We start from the raw sequence: 27,224 nt of genomic DNA, 5'->3' as shown, positions 1-27,224 counted from the left end.
ATTATCACACTCCCATTCAAAGAAAGATTGCATTTCATTGCTCGTCCATCTAGGTATCTGTTGTAGTATTTTTTGTAGGCACCAACTGCATCTTCCTTCCTTACAAATACAACCTCTTCAACTCCTGAACTCAACAAGTGTTCCAAGGGTTATTGGGATGCGTGTTACTTTGATGCAGGGCAGGCCTTGCATTCAATGCACAGGCTAGCAGTATGGTAATCACACTTTCTTCTAATGAGAACATTTTTGTCATGAGGCCCTCAAGTACATCCGTTGAAAGGCTTATTGGAGTGCATGTTACTTTGGTGCAGGGCAGGCCTTGCATTCAGTGCATAAGCAAATAGTATGGAAGTACCAAATGAATCATGTGAACTTGGTTTTCATGTGGCCATCCAGTACGTGGGTTCAAAGGCTTATTGGGGTGCGTGTTACTTTGGTGCAGGGCAGGCTTGCATTCACTAATAGGCTAACACTATGGGAGACACACTTTCTTCTAATGGGCACATTTTTTAGACCCTCAAGTACATCTGTTGAAAGGGTTATTGGGGTGCGTATTATTTTGGTGCAGGGCAGGCCTTGCATTCAATGCACAGGCTAACAGTATGGGAGACCAACTTTCTTATAATGGGAACATTTTTTGAGGATCTATGTCTTGTCAAAGGGGTATTGGGGCACGTTATAATTTTTGGCAGCCTAGCCACTCACTGCATAGGCAATAACAGTATTATAATGGCACTATTTAATAATGGCCCTTTAAGAATAGTAATGCCGACGGATGCCCCTATAAAAATAGGCTCTGTGAGTTTCAGAAACCCTCCTTCATGAATGAAACAGGATGTGTCTGATGATGTATCACACACCACATGGTCAGCTAAGTTGTAATATGTTAAAATGACATGTCCCAGTGAATGCATTTGTATTGGTTGACAGCAATGCTAAAGTTGAAAAACGCTACGTGTGAACATAGCCCAAGTGATGGAGGTACTTTTTTTGGGTTATTTCTTTTGCCTTACATACAAATTATTACAATGGAAAGGATGTTCATTAACATATTTCCCTGGAAAATCCATTTTGGTTTTGTTTTTGTATGTTTTAGTGTGCTCCTGTAAAAGTGGCATCACACTCTGACAACACTGGTCACAGCAGTGACTTAGGAGTGAGAAATGCTTCCTAGGGTCTTCCCCATGATGTTCCCGTGTCATTTGAGCACTGTTCCCATCCATTTCAGATGTTTTTAGACCCTAATATGACCCCCGGGGGGGGATCACGGTAAAAATGCTCGGTTTTCCCATAGATTTACATTGGGCTCGTTGCTCCTGTTGAGTACCTGAGTATTCCAATTTGCTTGACGTGAGCAATGAGCACATGAACATTTTAGTGCTCGCCCATCACTAGAACTTGCAAATCTGATCCTCACCCTCTCCTCTTTCTGGTTGGGAGGTGTGGGTCTGCTCGATGGAGAGATCTGAAACCCTCAGTCCCTACCTCATACAACCTCATCCCCTACTCTGTGCTCATTCCCTTTTCTTCCTTTCTTTTCTCTTTACTCACCTTTTCTTTTCCATCTAGAAACTTATGTCTATACCTCCTTATGTATAAATATGCATAGTATAGCTATTGTTGTCAGCATAATATTTCTTTATTGACTTCAATGACAGGAGCAATCAATATTACCGAATGGAAGTAATGCCAATCTTCAATACTAAACATAATCTCACTGAAAATGATATGCTAACAACAACCACACACTTGTGATCATGTTATACCAACGTTTAGTATAAATGTTTATTCTTCTATATTGCTTATTCAATTTCAATAAACTTGATTTATACAAAAAGTTGCCATGTTCCGAGACCCATAGCGTCTCCATTTTTCAGGATCTGGGGCCATTTGAGGACTTATTTTTTGCGTGCCGATTGATACCATTTTGGTGTAGATGTAATCTTTTAATCGCCCGATAATGCATTTTATTGAAATGTTCCGGCGACCAAAAAAACGTAACTTTGGGGGTTTGATTTTTTTATCGCTACGCTATTTACCGATTTGATTAATTCTTTTTTGATAGATCGGGCGATTTTGAACGCGGCGATACCAAATATGTGTATATTTGATTTTTTAAAAATTGTTTTATTTTGAATGGGGTGAAAGGGGGGTGATTTCAACTTTCATATTTTTGATTTTTTTTTTTTAATTTGTAATTTTTTTTACTTTTTACTTGCTTCAATAGTCTCCATGGGAGACTAGAAGCTGCACTTGTCCGATCACCTCTACTACATACAGCAGGGCTGCAGTCCTGCTCTTTGTAGCATATATGCTCCCTTGCTATGACCATTAGGCAGCATTCATAGCGATCCAGCAATAACAACCACAGGGGTCTTCTCCTGACCCCGTGTTGTCATACCAACCGAACGGCGACCCGCGGTCATGTGACAGAGGCGCCAATGGGAGGAGAGAATGCACGTGCAAGTTAAATGCCACTGTCAAGAGTTTGACAGCAGCATTTAACATGTTAACAACCACAGGTGAATCGTGATTTCACCCGTGACTGTTGCGGGCACATGTCAGCTGTACAGATCAGCTGTCATGTCCCTGAAAAGATGTAGGCTCATCGCCGGAGCCTGCACCAAACGGGGAGGCGCCCAATGACAGACTATGTCCATCACTGGACGTTAAGGGGTTAAATTAAAATTGTTGTAAATAGTGGGTCTCTTTTTTTAGCTGTTTTTCATCTTCCCACTCTTCCATTATCATGGCTCTCAAGTTTGTAAACTGGAAAGACTCTGTTTCTCTGGGTTCTCAGCCCCCAAACATTTTATCCTGTATTGAGTGAGCCACTTGTGCTTCCTCAGTTTTCATTGTACTCCGTACTGCTCGTAGAGCTCATCTGTATCGTCTGATAAAAAATAATATTTTTTCCTTTCCTCTGGGAGAACCTGAGGCATTTTTCCCTCCACCCTCCAGATACTGGTCACAATAATAAGAACCTTCATCTTCCTCTGATGATACTTATTCTGTCCCCGGGGCCTGTGGCTGCAAATATGGCTCTGTGAGATGCTGGATCTCTTCACCTTACTTACAATTGGCAACGGTCGCAGATAGCTTAACTCAGCTGCCGGAACACATGTTATGAAGAATCCAGAAGAGACTTTGATTTCTTTAAGAATTCTTGTTGAATGCATACAAACAGCAGCAGGTAAAAAAAAATTTCTTCAGACAAGCTGAAAGCACATGTGCCTCTAATAAAGCCAAGATGGAGACTGAGACACAGGGGGAAGAAGAAGGAAGTGACATCACACCCAGAAGAGGGAGACAGGGAGACAGAAGAGACAAACGTGATGGAAAGGGAGGATTTCAGCTGTGCAAAATGAAGCGATGGCCGGGGGACCACCACAATGCAGGGAGACTACAGTATGGAAGATGAGGTGCAAACAACAAAGGGTTAATTTATTTACAGGAAAGGAATGCAGTGTTAGGAAAGTGTAAACAGGGGTATGCAATGACATAAAACAATTTACAAAAGTGATATTCTCTAGCTGGGCCGTACAAATGGCACGGTGCACCAACTATTACAGATCAGTGTATTTCTCAAAAGGCAAAACAATGCAATAAAGTACAGTATGCTGCTACTCTTACTCTAGCCTGACTGGCTGCTTCTACACCAGCCGCATGGCTACCGTGCTATGTCTATTGCAGCATATCCTAAGCCCTAAACGTGCGCACACGGGGTTAACACTCACAGTACAGTTGGTGTTGCAGTTCCTTTTTGGGGGCCCCCTGCAGTTCTCTGCAAGATGATGCGATATCCTCCCTGGAAGCTCTGTGGAATGTGGTCTTGTCCTTGTGTGAAGATCCCGAGCCTGTTCCTTCCTTGTATATCTTTGTGGCTCCTCGCAGTAACACAGGAAAAACCACCTTTGTTATCCCCAGAAGGGTACACAGTCACTCAGGTTCAGTCAGTTCTAAGCTGCACATTTTTCTCACAGAATCCAGCATGCCAGCTTCCTTTAGACTCCAAGCTCAGAACACTCCCTGGAAACACCCCCCCTCCCCTCTCCTTAGCTGGAAGAGCAAAACCAAAAGCAGACTTTTGAAGGGTAGAATCGCATCAGCCAAGAGGGTGCTGTCTCTTAAAGGGGCAGTGTGTCTCTGCTGTCCATAGCAATGTCACCCCCTTACATGCCTCTCTACTTAAAGATGGTCGTTCTCGGCCATCACAGCATCAAGGTTGCGGTGAAATGAAGAAACTTGCAAAGCGGGAACAGCACCTATAGAGGAGGCAACAAAATCGGTAAAACAGACAGAGAACACTGTTCTACGTATCAGACTGGTGGAACCCCTGCAGTAGACCTCTGGGATCTCCGGAGCTCTTGACTATCTTCCAGAGGAACACTTGCTGCAGGAGTTGTAGTAGGTTCTTTTTGGGATTCGGCGTCACATGGCGGTAGTGGTACATCCAGAAGATTACCTTCTCTGTGTGCCTGAGGACCCCCCACGGTGTCAGGGCCGGTCCACCATTCATCATTGATTTCATTAGCAGGCAAGACAGGTTCAGGAAGTGGGCCAGCGCCTTCAGGTGGCAATGGTACAGAACGGGCCTCAGACTGGCATGGCCGCAGCATATTTCTGTGGAGCACTCTAGGGGCGGACTCCCCATTCTCAACCTGCACCTTGTAGACCAGACCGTCAGCATACACTCGCTCGATGACTTTGTAAGGCTGTACTTCCCATCTCTCGCTTAGTTTACCCTTGCATCATTTCTCCCTGACTAATACTCGGTCCCCGGGCCGGAGCGGTATTTCTTGAATTGGTTTACGGCCCGTATGTTCTTTGTCCTGTAGCTGCTGACTCACCAACTGCCAAATTGTCTGCAGTCGTTTCCGATGTTCTTTCACCCATGAAGTGATGTTTTGCTCCATCAGCTCCTCTCGCTGTTCCAACTTCAATTTAATGATCTCTCGTCCAGCTCTTCCAAACAGCAGCAGATAAGGGGTGTAACCCGTGGTGGAATGGACCCAATTGTTGTAGGTCCAGACCAACTCTGGCAGGAAATCTGGCCAGTATGCCTTCTTGCCCTCTTCCAACGTTCTCAGGATTTGAAGTAAAGTTCGGTTGAAGCGTTCACATGCTCCGTTGCCTTGAGGATGGTAAGGGGTGGTCCGGGACCGCTTGATGCCATACAAACGATACAGTTCTTCCGTCACCTTGCCTTGGAAACATGCACCTTGGTCAGAGTGGATGCGCTTTGGGCACCCAGACACTCGGATGAAGTCTTGACAGATGGCCCGGGCTGCCGACTCAGCAGTATGATCTCTAGTCGGGGTGACTACCGCGAACTTGGAGAAAAGGTCGGCCATCACCAAACAGTACTGTTGCCCCCGGGCTGAGTGTCCCACGAGGAGATAGTCGATCATCAAGACTTCTAGCGGTTCCTTAGTATGTATGGTCTGGATGGGTGCCCTTTGTTCAGTACTCTTAATGAGGTTGCACACCCGACATTGCCGGCAAACCTCTTCTACCATGGACTCCAACCGGGGGCAGTACATGTGCCGCTGTAACCACTGGTAGGTCTTTGTGGACCCGAAGTGGGCTCTGAATTCATGGGCATCTTTAACAACTTCTTGGGCCATTCCTCCTGGGATGACCACCTGCCACCTTACTTCAGTATCTTTCAGCTGTTGCCTCTTGTGATATAGCACCGATTCTCGCACCTCCAGACTGTGTCTCTCTTGTTTGCCTGGCTTCCGCTTCTGCGCTACCCAGCATTTCACCTGTCTCAGCCCTCCGTCTTCATCTTGAACATTTCCCCACTCTTCATTGGTTCTCCCCAGAGGTCGGGGTAGTGCACAGGCCTCCCTACTTAACTGGACCGCAACCACTCGGGTCTTGAACTTATGGAAGTCTGGGGTTTCTTCCTCTTCAAGTTTTTCATCGAGATCCCCCACTGGAGTTTCCACTGTCACTCGTGACAGGCCATCGGCATTTGCATTTTCAGTAGCAGAGCAATAACGGATGGTAAAGTCAAACTTGGACAGGCGAGCCACCCACTGTTGTTCTAAGGTCCCCAATTTAGCATTCTCAAGGTGGACCAGGGGATTATTGTCCGTTCGAACTTGAATCTTGGTCCCTGCCAGGAAGCCCAAAAACTTCTCTGTCATGGCCCACACAAGGGCCAGGAGCTCTAACAGGAAAAAAGCTGTAATTATGGGGGTTTCTTTCACTGTCTCGCAGGAACCTACTGGCATACCCGATGACTCTCTCATGTCCATCCTGTATTTGGGAAAGTACTTCACCGAGTCCATGAAGGCTACCGTCTGTGTACAACCGGAACGGTTGATCAAAATCTGCATAGGCCAAAATCGGGGCTGAAGTAAGAGCATTCATTATAGCCTGGAAGGCCTCCTCTCGCCTCTGGTCCCAGGGGATGCACTGGGTCTTCGGCACTCCGGCGGTCTCCCTCAGCAGTTCATTCAGAGGACCCGCCACCTTTGCGAAACCTTTGACAAGCCGTCTGTAGTACCCGGCGAGTCCAAGGAAGGCCTGGAGTTCTTGCACAGTTTGAGGAACTGGCCACTTCTGGATAGCAGCCACTTTTTCTGGTAAAGGCAGAACTCCATCTTGCGACACTATGTGGCCCAGGTATTCGATCTCACTCTTGAAGAGGTGGCACTTCTTTGGCTTCACCTTCAGGTTATGAGCCCACAGTCTTCCGAGTACCTGTTCAAGCCTGGCAAGATGGTATTCGAACGAGGCAGAGAACACAATGATGTCATCCAGGTAGATCAGGGTAGCCTCAAAGTTTAAGTCTCCCAAACACTTTTCCATCAACCGTTGCAACGTGCCCGGAGCATTGGAGAGCCCGAAGGGCATCCGATTAAACTAGAACAATACCATAGGGGGGATGAAGGCAGTTTTTTCCTTGTCTTTCTCAGCCATGGCCACTTGCCAGTGTCTGCTTGCTAGATCCAAGGTGGAGAAGTACTTGGCTTTCCCCAACGCTGTCAAGGATTCCTCAATGCGGGGTAACTGCTATTAGTCTCGCACAGTGCAGGCATTGCGTTTCCTGTAATCTACACAGAACCGGATGGTCCCATCCTTCTTCTTGACGAGCACCACCGGTGCCGCTCAAGGGCTCTGACTACTCTGCACGACTCCTGAATCCAGCATCTGCCTCAATAACGTCTTCACCTCTTGGTACATCTTGGGTGGGATTTGCCAGTATCGTTCTCGAATCAGACAAGCGTTCCCGGTCAATATCTCATGTGTGATCGCTTCGGTACAGCCAAAATCTTCGGCGTGACAGGCAAATGTGGCCTGATTTTCCCACAGAATAGCTTCTATTGCCTGCACACGCTCAGGGCCAAGAGCCTTCACATCCACTTCCATTTTGTCAACGATGAGCCGCCCATTCTACTCTGGGGATGGCTTCTCTTCGGGCCCCGCAGCAACTGCCAGGGTCCACCCCACACCTTCGATCGGCAATAAAGACATCTCCTTCTGACTCACCACTTCGCCCTTGTGTAAGTACACCCGGGCCAGATCTCTCTCCTGGAGCAAGGTGACTTCCCTGGGGCCCAGGTTCAAAACTCTTATGGGGACGTGTTCTCACTGGACCACAGCTATTGTATGAGCTATCATGACTTCTTGGTCCGCTCCTCCGCCTACCACAGGCTGAACTATCACCTCCAGCCCATCAAGGTTGCGATGAGTCCCCACTGGAAGGTGTAATATACTTTCTCGCTCAGGAGGCAGGATTACAGACTCCTTCCCAGGGGCCCTGATGACTCCTAGCGCCTGATAAGATGGCACACTCTTCTGTGTCCCACAGACATGGATCAATTGCTGAAGGGCTTCTTGAGTAGGCTTGTGTGTGGCAGCCTTCTTCCAATAACTGGGTCCCCGTTTGGTGTACATTATCTGATCTAGTTCTCGTAGGATATTCATTCCCAGTACTACAGGCACATCTTCTTTGATGGGCTAAGGGACTAGCAGGATCCCTTTCTTTCCTACTTGTTGCCCACAGATTCGAATATTCATCCACACAACCCCTGTGACCAGGATTGGCTGTTGATTGGCAGCAAACAACCGGATCAGGTTGGCCAGGGCTTGAAAATGCTGTTTCAAATATGATTCTGGCATCGTTGTCACTTGTGACCCAGTATCTATCATGCAATCCACTGGAATGCCCTCAAATTCAGCATGCAGGATGGGACTCCCAGCAATCAGGTGTTCATTATGATAAGGAGCAGCCTCTATTCTTGCTTCCCCAACAGAGTACCGCGTTACTGTGGGGGTTGGTAGTTTAACGGCAGCTGTTGCTGGCTTTGAGCATAATTCCGTCAGTCCCTGGCAAGGTGCCCTTGTCTTCCACATTCCCAGCATTGGATGCCTCCTCTTTGCCAAGGGGCACCCCGAACCTGTCTTCGTGCCTCTGATGCCTGGCGGGGAGGAGCTTGTGGGTCACCCTCCCAGGGCCGTGGGGTACCGGGCCGGTATCAGTGGGATGTGTCACAACAGCAGTGACCCGGACCGTGGCCCTGGGCGCCCAAGTAATGGGGAAATTGTGAATGGTGGAATGTAGTTAGATGGAATAGTTTGTGACGCCACCTGTGGTGTTTGGCAAGTGAGATGTTAGGCTGATGCTGCTTGCAGATCCTCTGGGGCTGGTGATGGGTTGCAGCCAAGATGGTGAAGCTCCCCACAGGTGGAGCTGTAGCCCAGGGCAGTGTAGATGTAGGGGAAGAGGAGAGGCGCAGGCGGTGTAGAAGCTGGCACCCAGATGTAGCGGTGCTGAGTGTGTTGGCGCAAGAATCAATGGAGGACACCAGGGCTTGTAGTTCCAAAGCTTTACTCACAGTCTGTAGAACACACAGGTGCCGGCCTCTGTGCCATGTCCTCCGGGTCAGGGACTCAACCAACCTCCAGGCAAGATGGAATGCTCCCTTCCAACACTCCGCCAACATGTGCCTTTCTGACCGTCTCCTCTTATAGCGCCTTTTAGTGTGAAGATCTCCTAGTATTGAGTTACACTGGAGTTCCTCCTAACAGATGTTCCCAAGAACTCTACTTGTATGGCAGACAGCTGTAGCCTGCTTCGGGGACTCCTTACTCCTGAGTCCCAGCTCTCTATCCGTGTTGCTGTTGTGCCCCCAAGTCTTAGATGGGAGTAGTGCATTTACAGCCCACTACTCCACCGATGTCTGCTGCAGAACCATTAGTGTCCATACAACCTCGGGGACCGGGCCACGGCCTTGCGCTTAGAACTTCAAGGCAGGGTTCTTCCTCTAACCCACGTCCTCTGTGTTCTCTTATTCTCCTACATTCCGTACTTGTCTTTCTTTCCTATGGAAGCTCAGGCTTCAGGTCAATGTCTTTCTCCTTCTTTCCTTTCCCGTGCCAGCAGACCCGGGTCACTCAGGTCTGCTGCAGCACTCCTTCCTCCATCCCTCTCTCAGGGATCTTCTTTTCTCACTCCTCTCTGAGTGACTCTCTGACTGACCCTAAATCCTAAACCTTCCCACTCTTTTACGTATTCTCAACTCCACCCACCTCCCAGCACATTTCGTGTTCCAAGCAGGGAGCCACCAAAGGTGCTCTGCTACACTCTAAGCAAGAGCCGCAATGTGGCTTTGCTGAACTACCCTGTTGTGTGGGGTGCGAGTGTTGCAGCGTGGTCAGGAGTTCCCACCATACCTGGACGATGGGGCACCACATCTTAGGAGAAGGTGCAGTACCTCTGTGGTGACTGAGCCTCAGGGTGCCACACTTGCACCCACTGACCCCTTAAAGATCGGGCCGAAGGATGGTTATATGAGTGTGTTGAGACAGACTGTTGTTCTCCCATTCTTTGCTCCATCCGGGTTAATTTATCTTGCATACTGACAAGGAACTGCTGCAAGTCGTGCACTACCAGGACCAGTGCCTCCTGATGATTTGGTCTCCTCTGGTATTGGCACCCTGGACAAGCATCACACCAGACGCGTAACTGTCTTCCTTGCTTCGGCCCAATGCTTCTGCCAGGATTTGACGGAATGAAAGAGTCGGATCTACACGGACCCCTTCTGACAGTGCTCTCCTCAAGGATGTGCTATGCAGTCCCAGAATGAATTGTTCCCAGAGTATCCGGTCTGTGGAGCCCATGCCACCGAGCCCATCCGTCTGTTTCCTCTTCCTGCAGTGCTGTCGCATGCTGAGAGATCCCTTCTTCTTCTTGCTGCAGTCTAGAGAAAAATTTGGCACGGAGGTGTCCCGCGCTATAGCAGTCTCACCGTAGATCTCTTCCAGGAATTTCACTCGCTCCTTCAGGGTACTACAGGTGAGTCCCGGCTGTAGACAGACGTTTTTACGGGCCTCTCCCTCCAAGGCAGTCAATGCAATGTCCACTTCAAGGTCGGTGCTGATGTTATAAATCTTCAGGGTGCTTTTCAGCCGGGACACCCAGTCAGACAGGGGCATATTATTGCCATCAAATTTTTGAAGCACACTAAATATGGTGCCCATAGGGAGTTTCCTTGCAGGGGTTCCACCAATGCCCACAGCATCTCCACTAACACTAGCACTCTCGCCGTTGCCGCCTTCTGCCTGCATCTTTGTGATAGTCACCCTGCTCGCAACGCCACTTGAAGCGATGGCCGGGGGACCACCACAATGCAGGGAGACTACAGTATGCAAGATGAGGTGCAAACAATAAAGGGTTAATTTATTTACAGGCAAGGAATGCAGTGTTAGGAAAGTGTAAACAGGGGTATGCAATAACATAAAACAATTTACAAAAGTGATATTCTCGAGCTGGGCCGTACAAATGATACGGTGCACCAACTATTACAGATCAGTGTATTTCTCAAAAGGCAAAACAATGCAATAAAGTACAGAATGCTGCTACTCTAACTCTAGCCTGACTGACCGCTTCTACACCAGCTGCATGGCTACCATGCTCTGTCTATTGCAGCCTATCCTAAGCCCTAAACATGTGCGCACATGGGGTTAACACTCATAGTGCAGTTGGTGCTGCAGTTCCTTTCTGGGGGCCCCCTGCAGTTCTCTGCAAGATGATGCAACATCCTCCCTGGAAGCTCTGTGCAATGTGGTCTTGTCCTTGTGTGAAGATCCCGAGCCTGTTCCTTCCTTGTATATCTTCGTGGCTCCTCGCAGTAACACAGGAAAAACCACCTTTGTTATCCCCAGAAAGGTCTACACAATCACACAGGTTCAGTCAGTTCTAAGCTGCACGTTTTTCTCCTCACAGAATCCAGCACTCCAGCTTCCTTCAGACTCCAAGCTCAGAACACTCCCTGGACACACAGCCCCTCCCCTCCCCTTAGCTGGAAGAGCAAAACCAAAAGCAGACTTTTGAAGGGTAGAATAGAATGTACCATCGCATCAGCCAAGGGGGTGCTGTCTCTTAAAGGGGCAGCGTGTCTCTGGTGTCCATAGCAATGTCAGCCCCTTACATGAATACAGGAACACATAGCAACAATAAAACAATATGAGAGACTGCAATACAGCATATAAAATGTACAAGACAGTCTGTAAAATGTCTCATTCATTGGATATAAAAATACTTCCATTTCCCACCTGGCTCTCTTATGATGGGACATGACCTGTACTGTTTGAGGGGGAACTGGACTGGAAACCAGGCTTTGCACTTCTTCCCTAATTATAGACCTCTTGTCAGCCATGAATGAGGTCTGCTCCTTATTTAGGCTCCTTTTAATACATTCAGCACACAGCTGTGTCTCAGGTAACTTAGCATTACAGGTAGCACATCTTCCGTTTTATTCCTGGTGGAAGAATTAGAACCTTTGGAGCTTATCTATCCTAAAATTATACAGGATAGGAGAGAATAGGGCTAAAAACCTTAATGAATTCACTTAAGGAAACAATTGGGCCAATGACAATCATTAAGACTTACAAGACCCAGGGATCAGGCGGTGTCTCTGAATAGGTAAGATTAGACTCCATGATCAGACTGTGCATATCAGTATCCCACCATAAGAGATGCTGTTATAGTGTCTTACCTGGTATTGCGTTAGGAGTACGCACTGACAGCCCCATCTATAATCTCCTGTGTTCCACCATGGAATAAATGCCGCATCTGCAGATCATCCTGCACCTGCCATTCGTAATAGATAACAAATAGATAACATCAACAAGGAACAAAACATGTGGCTGATATCTTAAGACATTGAAGCCCTGTACACATATATCAAACATGAGGATGGCCTTCAGGCAATGAGATACTTCCTCTCTTAGGGTACACACGACAGGGAAATGATTGGTTTCCTTATGGATTCTTTGGAGTATGTGCTAACACACAACTTCTTCACATTTAAGGGGTCCTTCTTCCTGCAGCTCCAGGGGATAGCAATGGGGGCGGCCTTTGTTCCCTCCTTTGCTAATCTGTTCCTGGAGCTGTGGGATATGTACATCTTTTCATTCAATCAAGTAAAGAATATTGAGAAAGTCCAACTGTGGTTACTCTTTATTGATGACATATTTCCCACTTGGCAAGGGTCAGAGAAGAAACTCCTAACAGTCATACAGGATCTAAACGAAAATCCCCTGAATATCAAATTAACCAGTTGCTATAATCAATTCAATATGGATTTCCTTGATCTGTCCATCTATAAAGTTGTTGATAACAACTTGCAAACAAAGGTATTTAGAAAGGAAACTGCGGTTACTTCACTATTATGTGGAAAATCTTCACATCCAAGACCCCTGATTAATAACATCCCCACAGGTGAGTTCCTCAGGCTTCCGAGGAACTGCTTGTACAAGAGGACTTTCCTGGAGCAATCCATAGAATTATCCAATGGATTTAGAGGGGGTATAGTAGAAGAATCATCTACAAAGCCTTCAGGAGGGCAAGAGATACCACCAGATTAGAATTACTGAAACCAAAAGTTAAGAGGGTAGTGTCACGGGCACTAACCGGTGAGCACAGATTTGGTTAAGCCTGAGATGAGCGGGGCTGGGTTGAACCCCGCAGACTACCGGGAGTGAGCATACCCATAGGGTCGCAGGACGTGCGGCACGTGACCGCAGGGGGCGGGACTGGGGTGGAGTAGGCCACGACACTCACTGGGGAGTGCTGGCAGGAAAAGGTCAGCCAAGCCAAGGTAGGGACCGAGAAGGCAGCAAAGGTACCAAAGGGAGTATAACGAAAAAGGAGTCAGATGCAGGTAAAAGGTCAGAACCATGGAAGGTGGACAAGGTACAAGAGGGACAGATGAAGCGAGCAGTCAGAGCGAAAAAGGGGTCAAGTGCCAGGCAGACAGCAAACAGTAAAGAATCACTAGATGCAAACCAAGATGGAAGGACGGACCGGATCTGCAACAAGGAATCAAACACAGAGCAGGCACAAGACACAAGCACACAAGGGTCAAGCTACTCAGCCGAGGGCAAAAGTATAACTGAGAGTTTGGAGCTTCTCAGGGCTGTAAGAAGACCTCACTGATCCAAAGAGAGGCCACAACCATTATCCCCTGATGTGCAGGTCCAAAACCTGCACTAGGATCATTACAGGAAGATACTCAACAGGTACGATTCATCTCGCAGTATAACACCAATTGGAAAATGATGAGAGATGCAATAGAAAAATTCTGGCTTCTTCTCTCCTGAGATCCTGACCTCAAAGCATACATTACGCAGAAATCATTGATCACCTATAGAAGATCTAGGAATCTCAAGGATAACCTGGTAAGAGGCCATTATGAGTATGACAAAACACATAACTACTTTGGCACGAAGGGCCCTAAATGTGGATTTTTTTTCCTTTTCATAAATGTATATCTTGCCCAAATATGAGAGATTGATATGCATTTTTGTAATTATTTGTATGTATATATGATTGATTACCACTTCTGTCTCTATAAAAACAATCCCCTTTAACCCCTTTCCAACATCAGGTATAAATTTACGCTGATGTCAGACTCCCTCCCTTTGATGTGGGCTCCGATGCTGAGTCCACATCTTTTCCCGACATGATGGACAGGAAATCCCACCCATCGGTGACTCTGTCACGCAATCACGGGTCATCAATGGGTTGACATGACATCCAGAGGTCTCCAGCAGACGTCTGTGGTTGTCACTGCAGGATCTTATGAGCGCTGCCTGGTGATTGGCGCTCATAGCAAATGAGCAACTCTGATACATACAGGTGATCTGATCATCACTTCTATGTAGCAGAGCCAATTGGGTTATGGCAGCTTCTAGTCTATCATGGAGACTATTGAAGCATGCCTGTGGAAAAATGGGGGGTTAGCGGGCGCCCCGGTTCGCTAGCCAGGGATCTTCCCGCCGAGCTCCTGCTCTCCTTTTAATGTGTGCAAAACGCTACTCAGACAACACAGGGTGAAGGTAAAACAGTGTGGCAATGCTTTATTGAGCCATAAAACAGGAAGATAACACATAGAACAGTCCCAGCAAAATACCCAAGATGGTCCTTCCTCTGTCTCGCCGGGATAATAGCAGCTGTGACTTCAGAGCTCCCAGGGTCGCTACCCCACCTGTGGCACACACAGAGAGGAGGTAATGACAAGTGTAGGAAGATGAGTCCATTGAGAAAATACAAATTACAAAGCCAGTTGATCCGAGGATCACAACCTGCCTTCTCCAAATGTATCCATGGTTCAGCGATGGTCAATGGAGCAGATCTGTATTCTTCCAACTGAGGCTGAAAACCCCTAGGTTGTTTCCTATAGAATGATAGATCCGTGTCCCTCGTGATGGAGCCATGATGTAAAATTGCTGCTTTCCTGTCTCTGGTCCTTTGGATGTATGGATGTCTTGGCAGAATCTCTCTGGCTGTTTCTCTCTCTCAGTCTCTTTATACAGAGGCATGTAATCTATTATTAAACTTAACAAGTGTTCCTCATTCAGTATTTACATAAAGGGAAAGAATGGAGATGAGATCAAGAATTACTTGATTATTTAAACTATTTACATAGTCTTTCCCTCTCTGCTTTTGAAGTCAACAAACTGGTTCCATAATACAATGCATAATTAATATATCAGTAGTGATGAGCAAGTATGTTCGGTGCTCGGGTTTTCCTGAGCATGCTCCGGTGTTTTCCGAGTATTTGGGTGTGCAAGGAGATTTAGTTTGTGTTGCCGCAGCTGCATGATTTGCGGCTGCAAGACAGCCTGAATACATTTGGGGATTGCCTGTTTGTTAGGGAATCCCCACATGTATTCAGGCTGTCTATAAGCCACAAATCTTGCTGCTGCGTAGACACAAACTAAATCTCCGAGCACACCCAAATACTCTGAGAACACCCGACCATGCTTGCAAAAACCCAAGCACCAACCATACTTGCTCATCACTACATATCAGCAAACATCACTAGTGATCAAGGATAAGCGCACAATAAAAGTCAATAATATCGGCTTACACAAACAAAAGTCTGTTTTCTTGACCAACCAGAAATCAACACTTAAATTTAAAAGCCAACGTACAGATAACATTCTATTATTATTTGTTTGCTAAAAATAGTGATCTGGTTAATTAAGATACAATGCTGTACGTCTCACAATGACAAAAGTAAAAACAAAGTTTTCAAAAATATGAAAAAATTATGAAAGTTCAAAACACCCACTTCGCCCCATTTAAAATAAAACAAAAAAATCAAACATACACATATTTGGTATCGCCGCGTTCAGAATCGCCCGATCTATCAATATAAAAAAAGAATTATCCCGATCGCTAAACGGAGTAACGAGAAAAAAAGTCAAAATGTTGGACGCTACAACATTGTATTAAAATGCAATAATGTGCAATCAAAACATAGTCTCTGCACCAAAATGGTATCACTAAAAGCGTCAGCTCAGCACGCAAAAAATAAGCCAACACCCAACTCGAGATTATGAAAAATGGAGCCGCTACAGGTATCGGAAAATGGTGCAATTCTTTTATAGTTTACCTAATAAAGAGGAGTTATTTTTACTGATAAATGTTTGTTTTGGGTCATTTATTTTCTGTTGGTATTTCGTTTATCCTATAAAACTCCCATATAATATTCTCACCTTGAATTTATTCTATAAAACTCCCATATAATATTCCATCCTTGATCGCACGCCGCGCGCATCATGTTTTTGTACAATTTGTCAATAATATATATATAGGTTTCCTCGATTGAGTTATTTTTGAAGGTCAGCAAAATACGATTTTCCTGTAATTCATTTCTCACACTCCAGGTATGATAATGAGTTTTCTTTGTGTGAGATTTTTGATGTTTAAAAAAAGGTTGCCCTGTTAAAATAAAAATTCTTATACAATCCTCCCATGTTGGCACCATTTCAGTGGTGTCGGCACTTGCATTCTTAGGGCTTTTTGAGGTTAATATGTCATGTGAGCCTTGTGCCAAATCAGCGCTGGCGTCACTGTCCTCACTTTTGGACAAATCGAACATCATTAGGCAGCCAGAGAGCAGCCGTAGCCCTGGCTTCTTGATGATGTTCAATACGTCCAAAGGCGGGAACAGTGAAGCTGCTGCTGATTGGGCACAGGGCTCATGTGATGTGAAAACATAAGCCCCGGGAAAGGGAGTCTCAACACCGCTGAAGTGGAGCCGGCACGCCAGCGAGTATGAGTCTTCTTATTTTAATGAGGCCAAACATGAGGAATTCATTCATTAAGAAAAAAAATAAAAATATATATATATATATATATATATATATATATATATATATATATATATATATATATATTTTTATCCCTTAATTAGACGATTCACTGACAACTAAACTTTATTAATTCCAAATGTAAAACTATACCCATAATTCACCCCCTGAAGGTTAGTCAGAAGGTGACTAATAGTAAAAACATATACCCCACATCTCAGTATATAGGGTGAGGTGACGTATACACACTCACTCTCCAAGCCTCTTATTTCTACGGGTTTCATCGTCCTCACCAAAGGAGACTCATCAGGAGACTATTTAATATTGATCTATATTCAAGTGAGACTAGACAAAAAACCCTAAAATCATGTATCATGTTATAATAATAATAAATTTTAGAATAATAAATTTTATTTCTATAGCGCCGACATATTCCGCAGCACTTTACATTTCAGAGGGGATTTGTACAGACAATAGACATTACAGCATAACAATAATGTTATCCGAAACAGTCAGAAAACGAGCCACATATTGGCAGATCCCAGACTTCAAACTATATATTTCATAAGTTTATAGGCCACTCCAGTGTGAGGAATAGATAGTATGGAAATTACAGTATATACCACTCAGGGAACACGTAACTTCCAGATATAATTTCCTTATTCATACTAAATAATGGCACAGATCTCCCAGACATTATGGCTGCCCATATCCCTAGTCTTTATAATGATATTGCACTCATTCCCTGACAGACCGCAGCATGGCCATTAGTTACAAGCTGCTAATGATCTCTGGTGCAGGTAAGTTTTCCCTGAGTGGTAGATATTGGGTGGTCTGAAAACTGAGTTTAGTCTAGGACAATTTGTCTGCACTACTAAGGCCTCTTTCACACTTCAGTTTTTTGCATCAGTCAAAATCCGCCAAAAGGACGGATGGCGGATCCGTTTTAGTACTGATAACGGATGCCACCTGTCCGTTTTTTGACGGATCCAATAAATGAAGAATTTTAAAGGAATCGCAGCCTGGAAAAGAGAGAGAGAGAGAGAGAGAGATTTTTTTTGTCCGGCACCCAGAAAGAATTTCGGGTTAAATGAGTGTCTGGAGGATCCGCCAGAGAAAAAAATGTTGCAAGCTCTGTTTTGAAATCTTTGAGGATGGTGACGGACAGCAACTTTTGGCAGATCCTCACAAAAAACGGATGCAACGGACGGCAATCCATCACAATCCGCCATTAATGGAAGTCAATGGGGAAAAAAAACGGATCCTCAAAAGAAAATTGAGGATCCGTTTTTTTCAAAACCTGGCGGATTGTGACTGATTGTAAAAAACTGAAGTGTGAAAGAGGCCTAACTGACAGCTGTTACAATACCAAACTAGGGCAGTCCCTATAGGAGGAAAAGCACAATAATTATACTGGATTTTCACATACTTTCTATTCCTGACTGACTGCCACTGGAGTGGCTTATATACTTATGAAGTATATAGCTTGAAGTTTGGGATCTGCCTATATGTGGCTAGGTTTTTGACTGTTTCAGATAACATGATACATGATTTTAGTTTTTTTTATGTTGTCTAGTTTCGCTTGAATATAGGTCAATATTAAATAAAGTCTCCTGATGAGTCGCCTTTAGCGAGGACAATGAAACCCATAGAAATGAGAGGATTGGAGAGTGAGTGCGTACACGTCACATCACCAAATATATACTGAGATGTGGGGTATAAGTTTTTTCTATTAGTCACCGTCTGACTAACCTTCAGGGAGTGAATTATGGGTATAGTTTTACAGTTGGAATTAAAAAAGATTAGTTTCATCGTTTTGTCAGCAAGCATTAGGAATGACAAGAGACAACCCTTTTAAGAAGATCCAATTTTGGTTAAAACTATTACATCATTATGAACATAAAAAAGGTTTCTCCCCTGTGTGACTTCTCTGATGTTTATTAATAGTTGATTTTTAAGTAAAATATTTCCCACATTAAGAAAATGAAAAAGGCTTCTCCTCTGTGTGACTGCTCTGATGTTTAACAAGACTCACTTTCTGGGTAAAATATTTCCCACATTCTGAACAGGAAAAAGGCTTCTCCCCTGTGTGGATTCTCTGGTGCTTAACACAATCTGATTTATTGCTAAAACATTTCCCACATTCTAAACAGGAAAATGGCTTCTCCCCTGTATGAGTTTTCTGGTGACTAACAAGATGTGCTTTAAGTGCAAACCATTTTCCACATTCTGAACATGAAAAAGGCTTCTCCCCTGTGTGAGTTTTCTGGTGACTAACAAGATGTGATTTAAGTGCAAAACATTTTCCACATTCTGAACATGAAAAAGGCTTCTCCCCTGTGTGAGTTCTCTGGTGACTAACAAGATGTGATTTCTGATTAAAATATTTCCCACATTCTGAACAGGAAAAAGGCTTCTCTCCTGTGTGACTGCTCTGATGTCTAACAAGAGCCCATTTCCGGATAAAATATTTCCCACATTCTGAACAGGAAAAAGGCTTCTCCCCTGTGTGAGCTCTCTGGTGGTAAACACAATCTGATTGATTGCTAAAACATCTCCCACATTCTAAACAGAAAAAAGGCTTCTCTCCTGTGTGGATTCTCTGGTGCTTAACACAATCTGATTTATTGCTAAAACATTTCCCACATTCTGAACAGGAAAAAGGCTTCTCTCCTGTGTGGATTCTCTGGTGCTTAACACACTCTGATTTATTGCTAAAACATTTCCCACATTCTGAACAGGAAAAAGGCTTCTCTCCCGTGTGAGTTATTTGGTGTGTAACAAGATTCCCTTTCTTGTTAAAACATTTCCCACATTCTGAACAGGAAAAAAGCTTCTCCCCTGTGTGAGTTCTCTGGTGGGTAACACAAGCTGATTTATTGCTAAAACATTTCCCACATTCTGAACATGAAAAAGGCTTCTCCCCTGTGTGAGTTCTCTGGTGAGTAACAAGCGCTGATTTCCGGTTAAAACATTTCTCACATTCTGAACATGAAAAAGGCTTCTCCCCTGTGTGAGTTCTCTGATGAAAAACAAGATCTGATTTACTGTTAAAACATTTCTCACATTCTGAACAGTAAAAAGGCTTCTCCCCTGTGTGAGTTCTCTGGTGCTTAACACAAGCTGATTTATTGTTAAAACATTTCCCACATTCTGAACAGGAAAAAGGCTTCTCTCCTGTGTGAATTCTCTGGTGTGCAACAAGATTCAATTTCCAGTTAAAACATTTCCCACATTCTGAACATGAAAATGACTTCTTTGCTTTAGGAGCAGTTTGTTTTTTAATGCCTCTTTTGTGACTTTGATTTTCCTTAGTAGTCGGTAATGAATCAGAAGATGGGACCTGTTTCATAGGATCAGATGACAGATCTTTGCTAAGAATGGATGGTGGTATATCTGGAGTAACATCAATCACTTCAGTTGTATCTTGTAGGATCTCAAGATCATCAGATTTAAAAATTGAAGATGTCAGCTGTCCTTCTGATCTCCTGGTACAGTCATCTGCTAAGATAAAAAAACAATTATTTTTTAATAAAATATCCTCGAATTCTATATTTTCGAATATTTCTACTTAGGCTACTTTCAGACTTGTGTTAGGAGGCACAGCGTGGGGGAGATTGAAGATGGCTGCCAGTGGGGAAGGACGCGCGTGAGTGTGCTCTGACTGTCCAGGACCAGACCAGGCTTATCCGGCTTCATCTGACCCGCTGTGTTGCCGATTTGCCCCGCTTAATACCCCACCTCAGGACCGGGCCTACCCTGACACGAATACCGCCAACTCTATCCGCTCCTTAACGGATTTGTGGAGCCGCGGCCTAGACTGCCTCCCCTGACGGGGCCTACCTCCTGACCGGGAGCCTGGACGTGTCCTACCTGGGACCTCCTCACCCCATGCCCCGCTATCTCTACGGAGCCTGCAAGCAGCGGCCATGACCGGCGGTGAGAAAGGTGGAGACTGTAGTCGCGCGGTGCCGGGCACCGCCGCCATTTTCTTTTCCCCTGACTCCTCCTGACGGCGCCTTCTTACCGCTGAGGCCTGCTCTTATGACTGGAGATGGGAGCATACACCTGCGGTGACACGAATAGAGTGAGCTGGTCGGCGGACCCACGACCGAAAGGAGGGTGAGAGGCTTGAGCTGCGACAACGCGGACCGGACACGGTGCGGTGGCTGAACTGGGGTGAGATCCCTGCTGCATTTCAGTTGGCTGGGGCAGTTTGAGTGGGGGAGAGGGATCTACACCACAGAGGAGGACACTTAATTACCGGGGTGAATAGCTCCATTCAACAAGGTCCCCCCGGGCTGCACTTGTTTCACGTGCCTCCCCTCCCCCCTATCGTTCTGCTGCTGACAGACCGCAGCCTCTGGATCTCATCTATTCCCACTGAAGGGATCCCTGATCTGTCTGCTACATCAGAGGAGCTGATCCTTGTGCGTGAAAACGATTAGTGCTTCTTCCCTGCTCCAGGTAGCCCTCACCACGTACAGTATCTTTTGGACCCAGATGACAGAAAAAAGCCCTAATACCCTCTGTTAATACAGGAACTCGCCTCCCTTCCCCAAGACCATACTGTGGTGTTGATATGGATGCCTAGTCTGCCATCTAGCGACGGCTAAGGGGGAATGCATGCTTAATACATATATTTTTCTTTTTTGTGTGGAAAACCTATAGCTCTCTGTGTGCAACAATGGGGAAAACCAGAGTCAAAACACAACGTACCACATCCAAATCCTTGAAATCTATTACACAAGCTGATATGGACAAATTTTTGAAAAAACAAACTGCACCACCGGACCCCACCAGAACCCCAGGACATGCAGACCATGATTCAGAGGAAGACTCAGATTCTGATCTTGAAAGCGACACCGATACAGGAGGAGACTCAAGAGATAATTTGGTCACACGCGCTTTCATTAAGCGGATCCTGTCCAAGACCCTTAAACCTATCGGAAAAGAGCTTGCTGAAATTAAACAGGACCTATCGCAACAGGGACACATACTGGAAGACATGGAACAAGGCCAAACAGCCTTGGCACATCATTCTAACAGCCTCCTCAACAGCTTAAAAGCCCATGAAAATCAATTGCATGATATACAGTCCACACTAGAGGACCATGAGAACCATGAGCGTAGAAACAACGTTCGAATTAAAGGCCTCCCAGAATCTGTTGCATTTGATGCTCTGGCTAATGCGGCCAAAGAGATCTTTGAAAAGCTATTGATAGAGGGAGACCCCACGGACATTGAGCTTATTTGAGTCCACAGGTCTTCACACCCTAAACCAAAACAGGGTGACCCCCCAAGGGATGTTCTGTGCCGCTTTCTAGACTTTCGTACAAAAGAACTGATTATTCGCAGATCTCGAGAATCGGAGATTTTCTAGGAAGGCGCAAACTTGAGACTGTTTGAAGACCTCTCAACCACCACCCTTAAGAAGCGATGGCTTGTTAAACCATTTATAGAAGCTCTGATTCATGAAGGCTGCTGCTTCCGCTGGCTATTTCCTTTTGGAATCTCTATCTCTGCAGATGAAAAAAGACTCCAGGCCAGGACATCCACTGACATCAAAGATGTTTGCAAAATACTGGATATCGTCCTTGAGACCTACCCCGACTTGGAGGCTTTCCACACAGCTTCTCTTCTTCACCCTCTTCAACCCCCTTCTCCATGGCTTACCACGAACTCTCCCAAAGCGCAGAGGCCAAGAAGGAAGGCGACGAAGATGCCATCATCAAAAGGGGACACAGAGGCAACATGAACATGGGACCTACCTTTCCTCTGCCCATCTCCCTCTCCCTGGTTTCCCTGTCCCCCCCCATACTTTATCTTGCCACAGAGTATATGTCCATCTAGGCTATAGGTGTTTTTTCACGTTTTGGGGCTTTAATCTTTCCCCTATTGGCCGACAAACATGCCTAACAGATCGATAGCTATGTTCTATAGTAGTTCATTAAGAATTGTTTCAAAATTGAAACTAATGATGTTCATCTTTTACTCCCTTTCTTTGCTTTTCCTTTCTTCTTTTCCCTTCTCCTCTTCTCCCTCGTATCTGGCTAACTCTGTCATCACGGCACAATTGAGGCAACAATGGAAATCTACTAAGCGTAGCCCGGCCATCTCCTACCACATTACCCTAGGAATACTCGCGATAAGGTATTTACCTTTGCCACATTCAATGCACATGGCATGAACTCACCGTCCACTAGGCGCCATACACTGACCCTACTCAAGAAACAAAGAGCAGACGTTCTATTAGTGCAAAAAACTCATTTTAAGCCAGACAAAATACCCGACTTTGAGCGAACACATTACGACACATGGTTCCATGCAACCACCACGCAGGCGGGCTCGAGAGGTGTCTCGGTGGCAATAGCGAGGGGGGTGCCTTTTCAGATACACAAAATGTTGTCTGACCCTATGGGGAGGTATTTAGTGATTAAGGGCCTATTAGCCAGGAACTTAGTCACTATCTGCAGTCTGTATGCCCCTAACAAGAAACTTTTGAAGTGGCTATTAGCAACATTGAAAAAAATCAAAGACTTTAAAGAAGGTATACTTATCATGGGAAGTGACCTTAATGTCACGCTCGAGTCATTAATAGACACAACGAAAAAGAAAAGTGCAATATCCCTCAGAGATCTTAGCAGAATAAAACAACGGATCCAATCCTCACAAATAATTGATATCTGGAGATACCTACACCCAAATGACCTAGACTTTACTTTCTATTCTCACCCCCACGGGTCCTACCATAGGCTTGACTATATCTTTATTCCCAAAAGATTTCTTTCCAATGCAAAAAGATCCAATATTTTACCCAATATATTCTCTGACCATTCAATAGTAATGCTGGAAATGTCTCTGGCTAAACCTTTCCCCTCCTGTAGAACTTGACAGCTCAACGAATCGATCCTGAATACTCCCTCAACACGTGACTGTATTACTAAAACACTCAACCAATATTTTGATCAAAATGTTAATGGTGGGGTTTCAGCCCCGGCTTTATGGGAAGCCCATAAATCAGTTATTAGAGAAGTGATTTCAATCTCCTCCTATCTGAATAAACAAAAACAACAGCAGGTAAACACATTATACGCTGAAATAGCCACACTCGAGATTCAACATAAAAAACAAACAGAATCCCAAATTCTGGCCCAACTATCCCTAAAAAGACAGCAATTAAAGGACATTCTAAACTTACAGTCTGCAAAATGGTACACTTCTTGGCGAACCAGAATGTTTGTGCACGGGTTCAAAGCTTCTAAGCTTATGATCTCAAAAATTCGGCAGCGCCAATTTCATATTTATGTCCACTCAATTAAAAATTCGAATGGCACCCGCAACCTCGATTGCAATCAGATAAAATCAGAGTTCTTAAATTATTATAAACAACTTTACAACCTACGCCCACTTGAATCTTCCCAGGAGAGGGCCAAGAGAAGACAGCTCATTGAGTCTTTCTTGACCCATTTAAAATTGTCAAAGCTCTCGGATTTGCAGCGGCAAAGGCTTGTTGAGCCTTTTCGACTGGACAAGCTCTGGTCCACCCTGTCGAGTTGCCTGTCAGGTAAGGCGCCAGGCCCAGACGGTATCCTCTCCATCTATTACAAACCTTTCCCCTCAGTTCTCCTCCCTTGCCTGTTAAACATGTGCAATTCTATACTGGGGGACAGCTCTTTCCCTACTCAGGCTCTAGAAGCCAGAATATTGTTAATCTACAAAGAAGGCAAGGATGCCGAATTGTGTAGCAGCTACCGTCCGATCTCCTTGTTGAATGTTGACCTAAAGATGTTCGCTAGTATGGTTGCACAAAGAATTGCTAAATTCTTACCAGAATTCATCTCGTTAAACCAAACGGGCTTTGTTAGGGGAAGCGAGGGGAGGGATAAAACACAAAAAATTCGTCATCTTATGCATTTTGTGAAACAGAGAGACCTCCCCTTGGTGCTCCTTGGGACAGACGCAGAAAAGGCTTTCAACAGGGTGGACTGGACCTATCTAAGTGAGACGTTGGCCTGCTTTGGCTTCCCCTCACAACTCATTTCGGCCATAATGAAAAGTATAGAGACCCCTCAGAACGTATTGGAGTCAATGGCTCCTTGACTGACGCATTCACCATCCAAAATGGCACGAGACAGGGCTTGTCTCTCTCCCAGATCCTTTTCATCTTAACAATGGAACCGCTATTATGTGCAATACAGCAGAACTTGGAGATTGAGGACATCAAAATAGGTAAAATCCACCATAAGACTGAGACCTTTGCCGATGACCTGTTGGTCTTGATGACGAATCCTCTTCAAGGCTTCCCTGCTTTGTTGAGAATCCTTGAGTAATATGGTAATCTCGCAAACTTTAAGATAAATGCATCAAAATCCAAAGCTTTAGACCTAAATATACCGGCTCACACGTTGGATAGGTTAAAGGAATTGTATCCGTTTACTTGGCCCAGCAGAAGTATTACCTATTTAGGTATTAAAATAGCCAGATCTGACAAAGATCTTTTCCAACTCAATTATTACCCCTTATTGGACAGAGTACAGATGACTATTAAGTCATGGAGAAATCCTTTTCTGTCATGGATGGGGAGGAAGAACCTTATAAAAAGTCTGATACTCCCCAAATTTACGTACTTATTTTCAACTCTACTCATTCATGTCCCAAACTCTTTCCTCTCTAGAGTTAATTCCCTATTTTTCAAATACATTTGGAAGGAAGCGAGGCCCCGTATAAACTCATGCACGTTGTCACTGCCGAAACGCAGGGGGGAATGGAAGCCCCTGACATTAAAAAACTATTATTATGCAGCCGTGCTATCCCGATCAGTAGACTTGATAAGAAACACTAGTGACAAATATTGGGTCAACATAGAAAACATTACAGTATCTCGCCTGTTCCTCTTAGATCCCTCTTACTAACATATACCAAGGGAAGGAAATTCTCTTCCTCCAACCCCTTCTCCCGGGCTCTGCTCAGGGTCTGGTCGAATCTCCATGCCTTCTTGATACCTCCCTCGTCCCCATTACTGAGACTCTCAGAAGTCTTATCACCACCGTTAGATGTACTAAAGGAGGGAGGGGACCTAGCGCGGCGACTGGGACAAATCTCCATTGATCAGATAATGACTGGTGGGGCACTCCACCCGTTGTCGGAATTGAACAACCTCTTGATACCCTCGAGCCTTAATTTTCTCCAATATAACTCACATAAGAGAGCTATTGAAACACATCTGATATTGCCCAGACTCTTCACGCAAACTTACATAATATGAAATCCTCTGCTCTAAATCGTCAAGACCAACCAAGGTCCTCTCTACAATTTACCTGATGCTTCTGTCTAAAGATCTGCCCCCGAGGAGAGCATACATTGCCCACTGGGAAAAAGACCTGGGTTATAAATTCTCACAGTCACAAATTGATCACGTATATGCGCATTCACATGGCCCAACAAGTTGCATGAAAATTCAAGAGAATGCTTTCAAAATTGTATCACGATGGTACACTACACCAGCGCAGATCTGCGTTTGGCGGTCTGGGGCGCAGGACAATTGTTGTCACTGTGGAGGGGGAAAGGGAGATTTCTTACATATTTGGTGGACATGTCCTGCCCTCCAACCCTTCTGGGCTCTAACAGAGAAACTTGCTAGTGGCATTACAGGGACCTCAGTGTCGCTATCGCCGGAAACAGCTTTATTAAACCTCCCTATGGGTTCCAAGCAGAAGGGGACTTTCATCTTAGTTCTCAATATTATTGCTGTGGCCAAACTTTTAATCCCCACTTGTTGGGGTTCAATCTAGACCCCTACTCTTCAACAACTGCTGTCAAAGGTAGACCAACTTTTCCATATGGCCGAAGTTATTGCCTGGGTGAATCATAGACAGCGTTCTTTCGAAGAAAACTGGCGCTTATGGATCAAATACAGATCCTCCTTCAATCCATAAGCCACTCGAAGCCCAACCTGTGATATCATCAGATCCCCCCCTCCTATACCCTCTCTTATTGCTTCTTCTACTACCACTCTACTCTTTTCTCTATCTCTCTCCTATTCTTTTCTTCTGTCCTTTGTTAATCACAAAAAAAAAATACTGGTACTGGTATTACACTGTTTGTACACTTTATTGTGAAAATTGAATCACTGATGATTAGTGTTGTCATACTTTGAATCTATCAATAAAAAGATAATTGAAAAGAAAAGGAGGCGCAGAGCAGGGCCACCGCTAAGCTCCGCCCAGTAGTGTGTGGTGATCCCGATCTACTCCCCTGTCACATTTACTTTCCTTGCTTTGGCAACACTAAATGTATTTTGGTCCTGCCAATAAAGCCTATTTGAGTCTGAGTTGAAGTTCAACTGTTTGTTCATTCTGCCTCCCAAATATAATAAAAAGAAACCAATCAATGTTATGTAGGCAAAAATAATACCAATTCTCATCTCACAAAAAACAAGTCCTCACTCAGGTCCATCAACTGTCAATGGAAAAACAGAGGTTCCCACACTATTAGTGGCTCAAAGGCTTTTAAAAAGCAACAAGGTTTCTATAAACGAATCCTGCAAAATCCGCTCTCACTTCTGAGCCTTGCAGTGTGCTCACACAACATGTAGGATCCCT

General features: G+C 45.0%; 1 protein-coding gene across 4 annotated transcripts in view; it reads right to left on the bottom strand.

The window, feature by feature from the left end:
* LOC141094221 (uncharacterized) overlaps window positions 1-27,224 on the bottom strand; it is a 323,197-nt gene that overhangs the window by 122,178 nt on the left and 173,795 nt on the right. For 2 of the 4 annotated variants that reach the window (XM_073580021.1, XM_073580020.1), the window contains exon 7: window positions 19,964-20,124. In XM_073580021.1, coding sequence (XP_073436122.1) covers window positions 19,964-20,124 — 161 coding nt within the window. Of the gene's footprint in view, window positions 1-18,542; window positions 20,125-27,224 lie in introns of those variants that run through there. The other 2 variants (XM_073580022.1, XM_073580023.1) reach the window with 2 other exon arrangements.

Source organism: Dendrobates tinctorius, unplaced genomic scaffold (assembly GCF_039654945.1).
Source record: "Dendrobates tinctorius isolate UK_male_01 unplaced genomic scaffold, ASM3965494v1 ptg000063l, whole genome shotgun sequence".
Lineage (NCBI taxonomy): Eukaryota > Metazoa > Chordata > Amphibia > Anura > Dendrobatidae > Dendrobates > Dendrobates tinctorius.
This window is presented reverse-complemented; position numbering and strand designations above follow the sequence as displayed.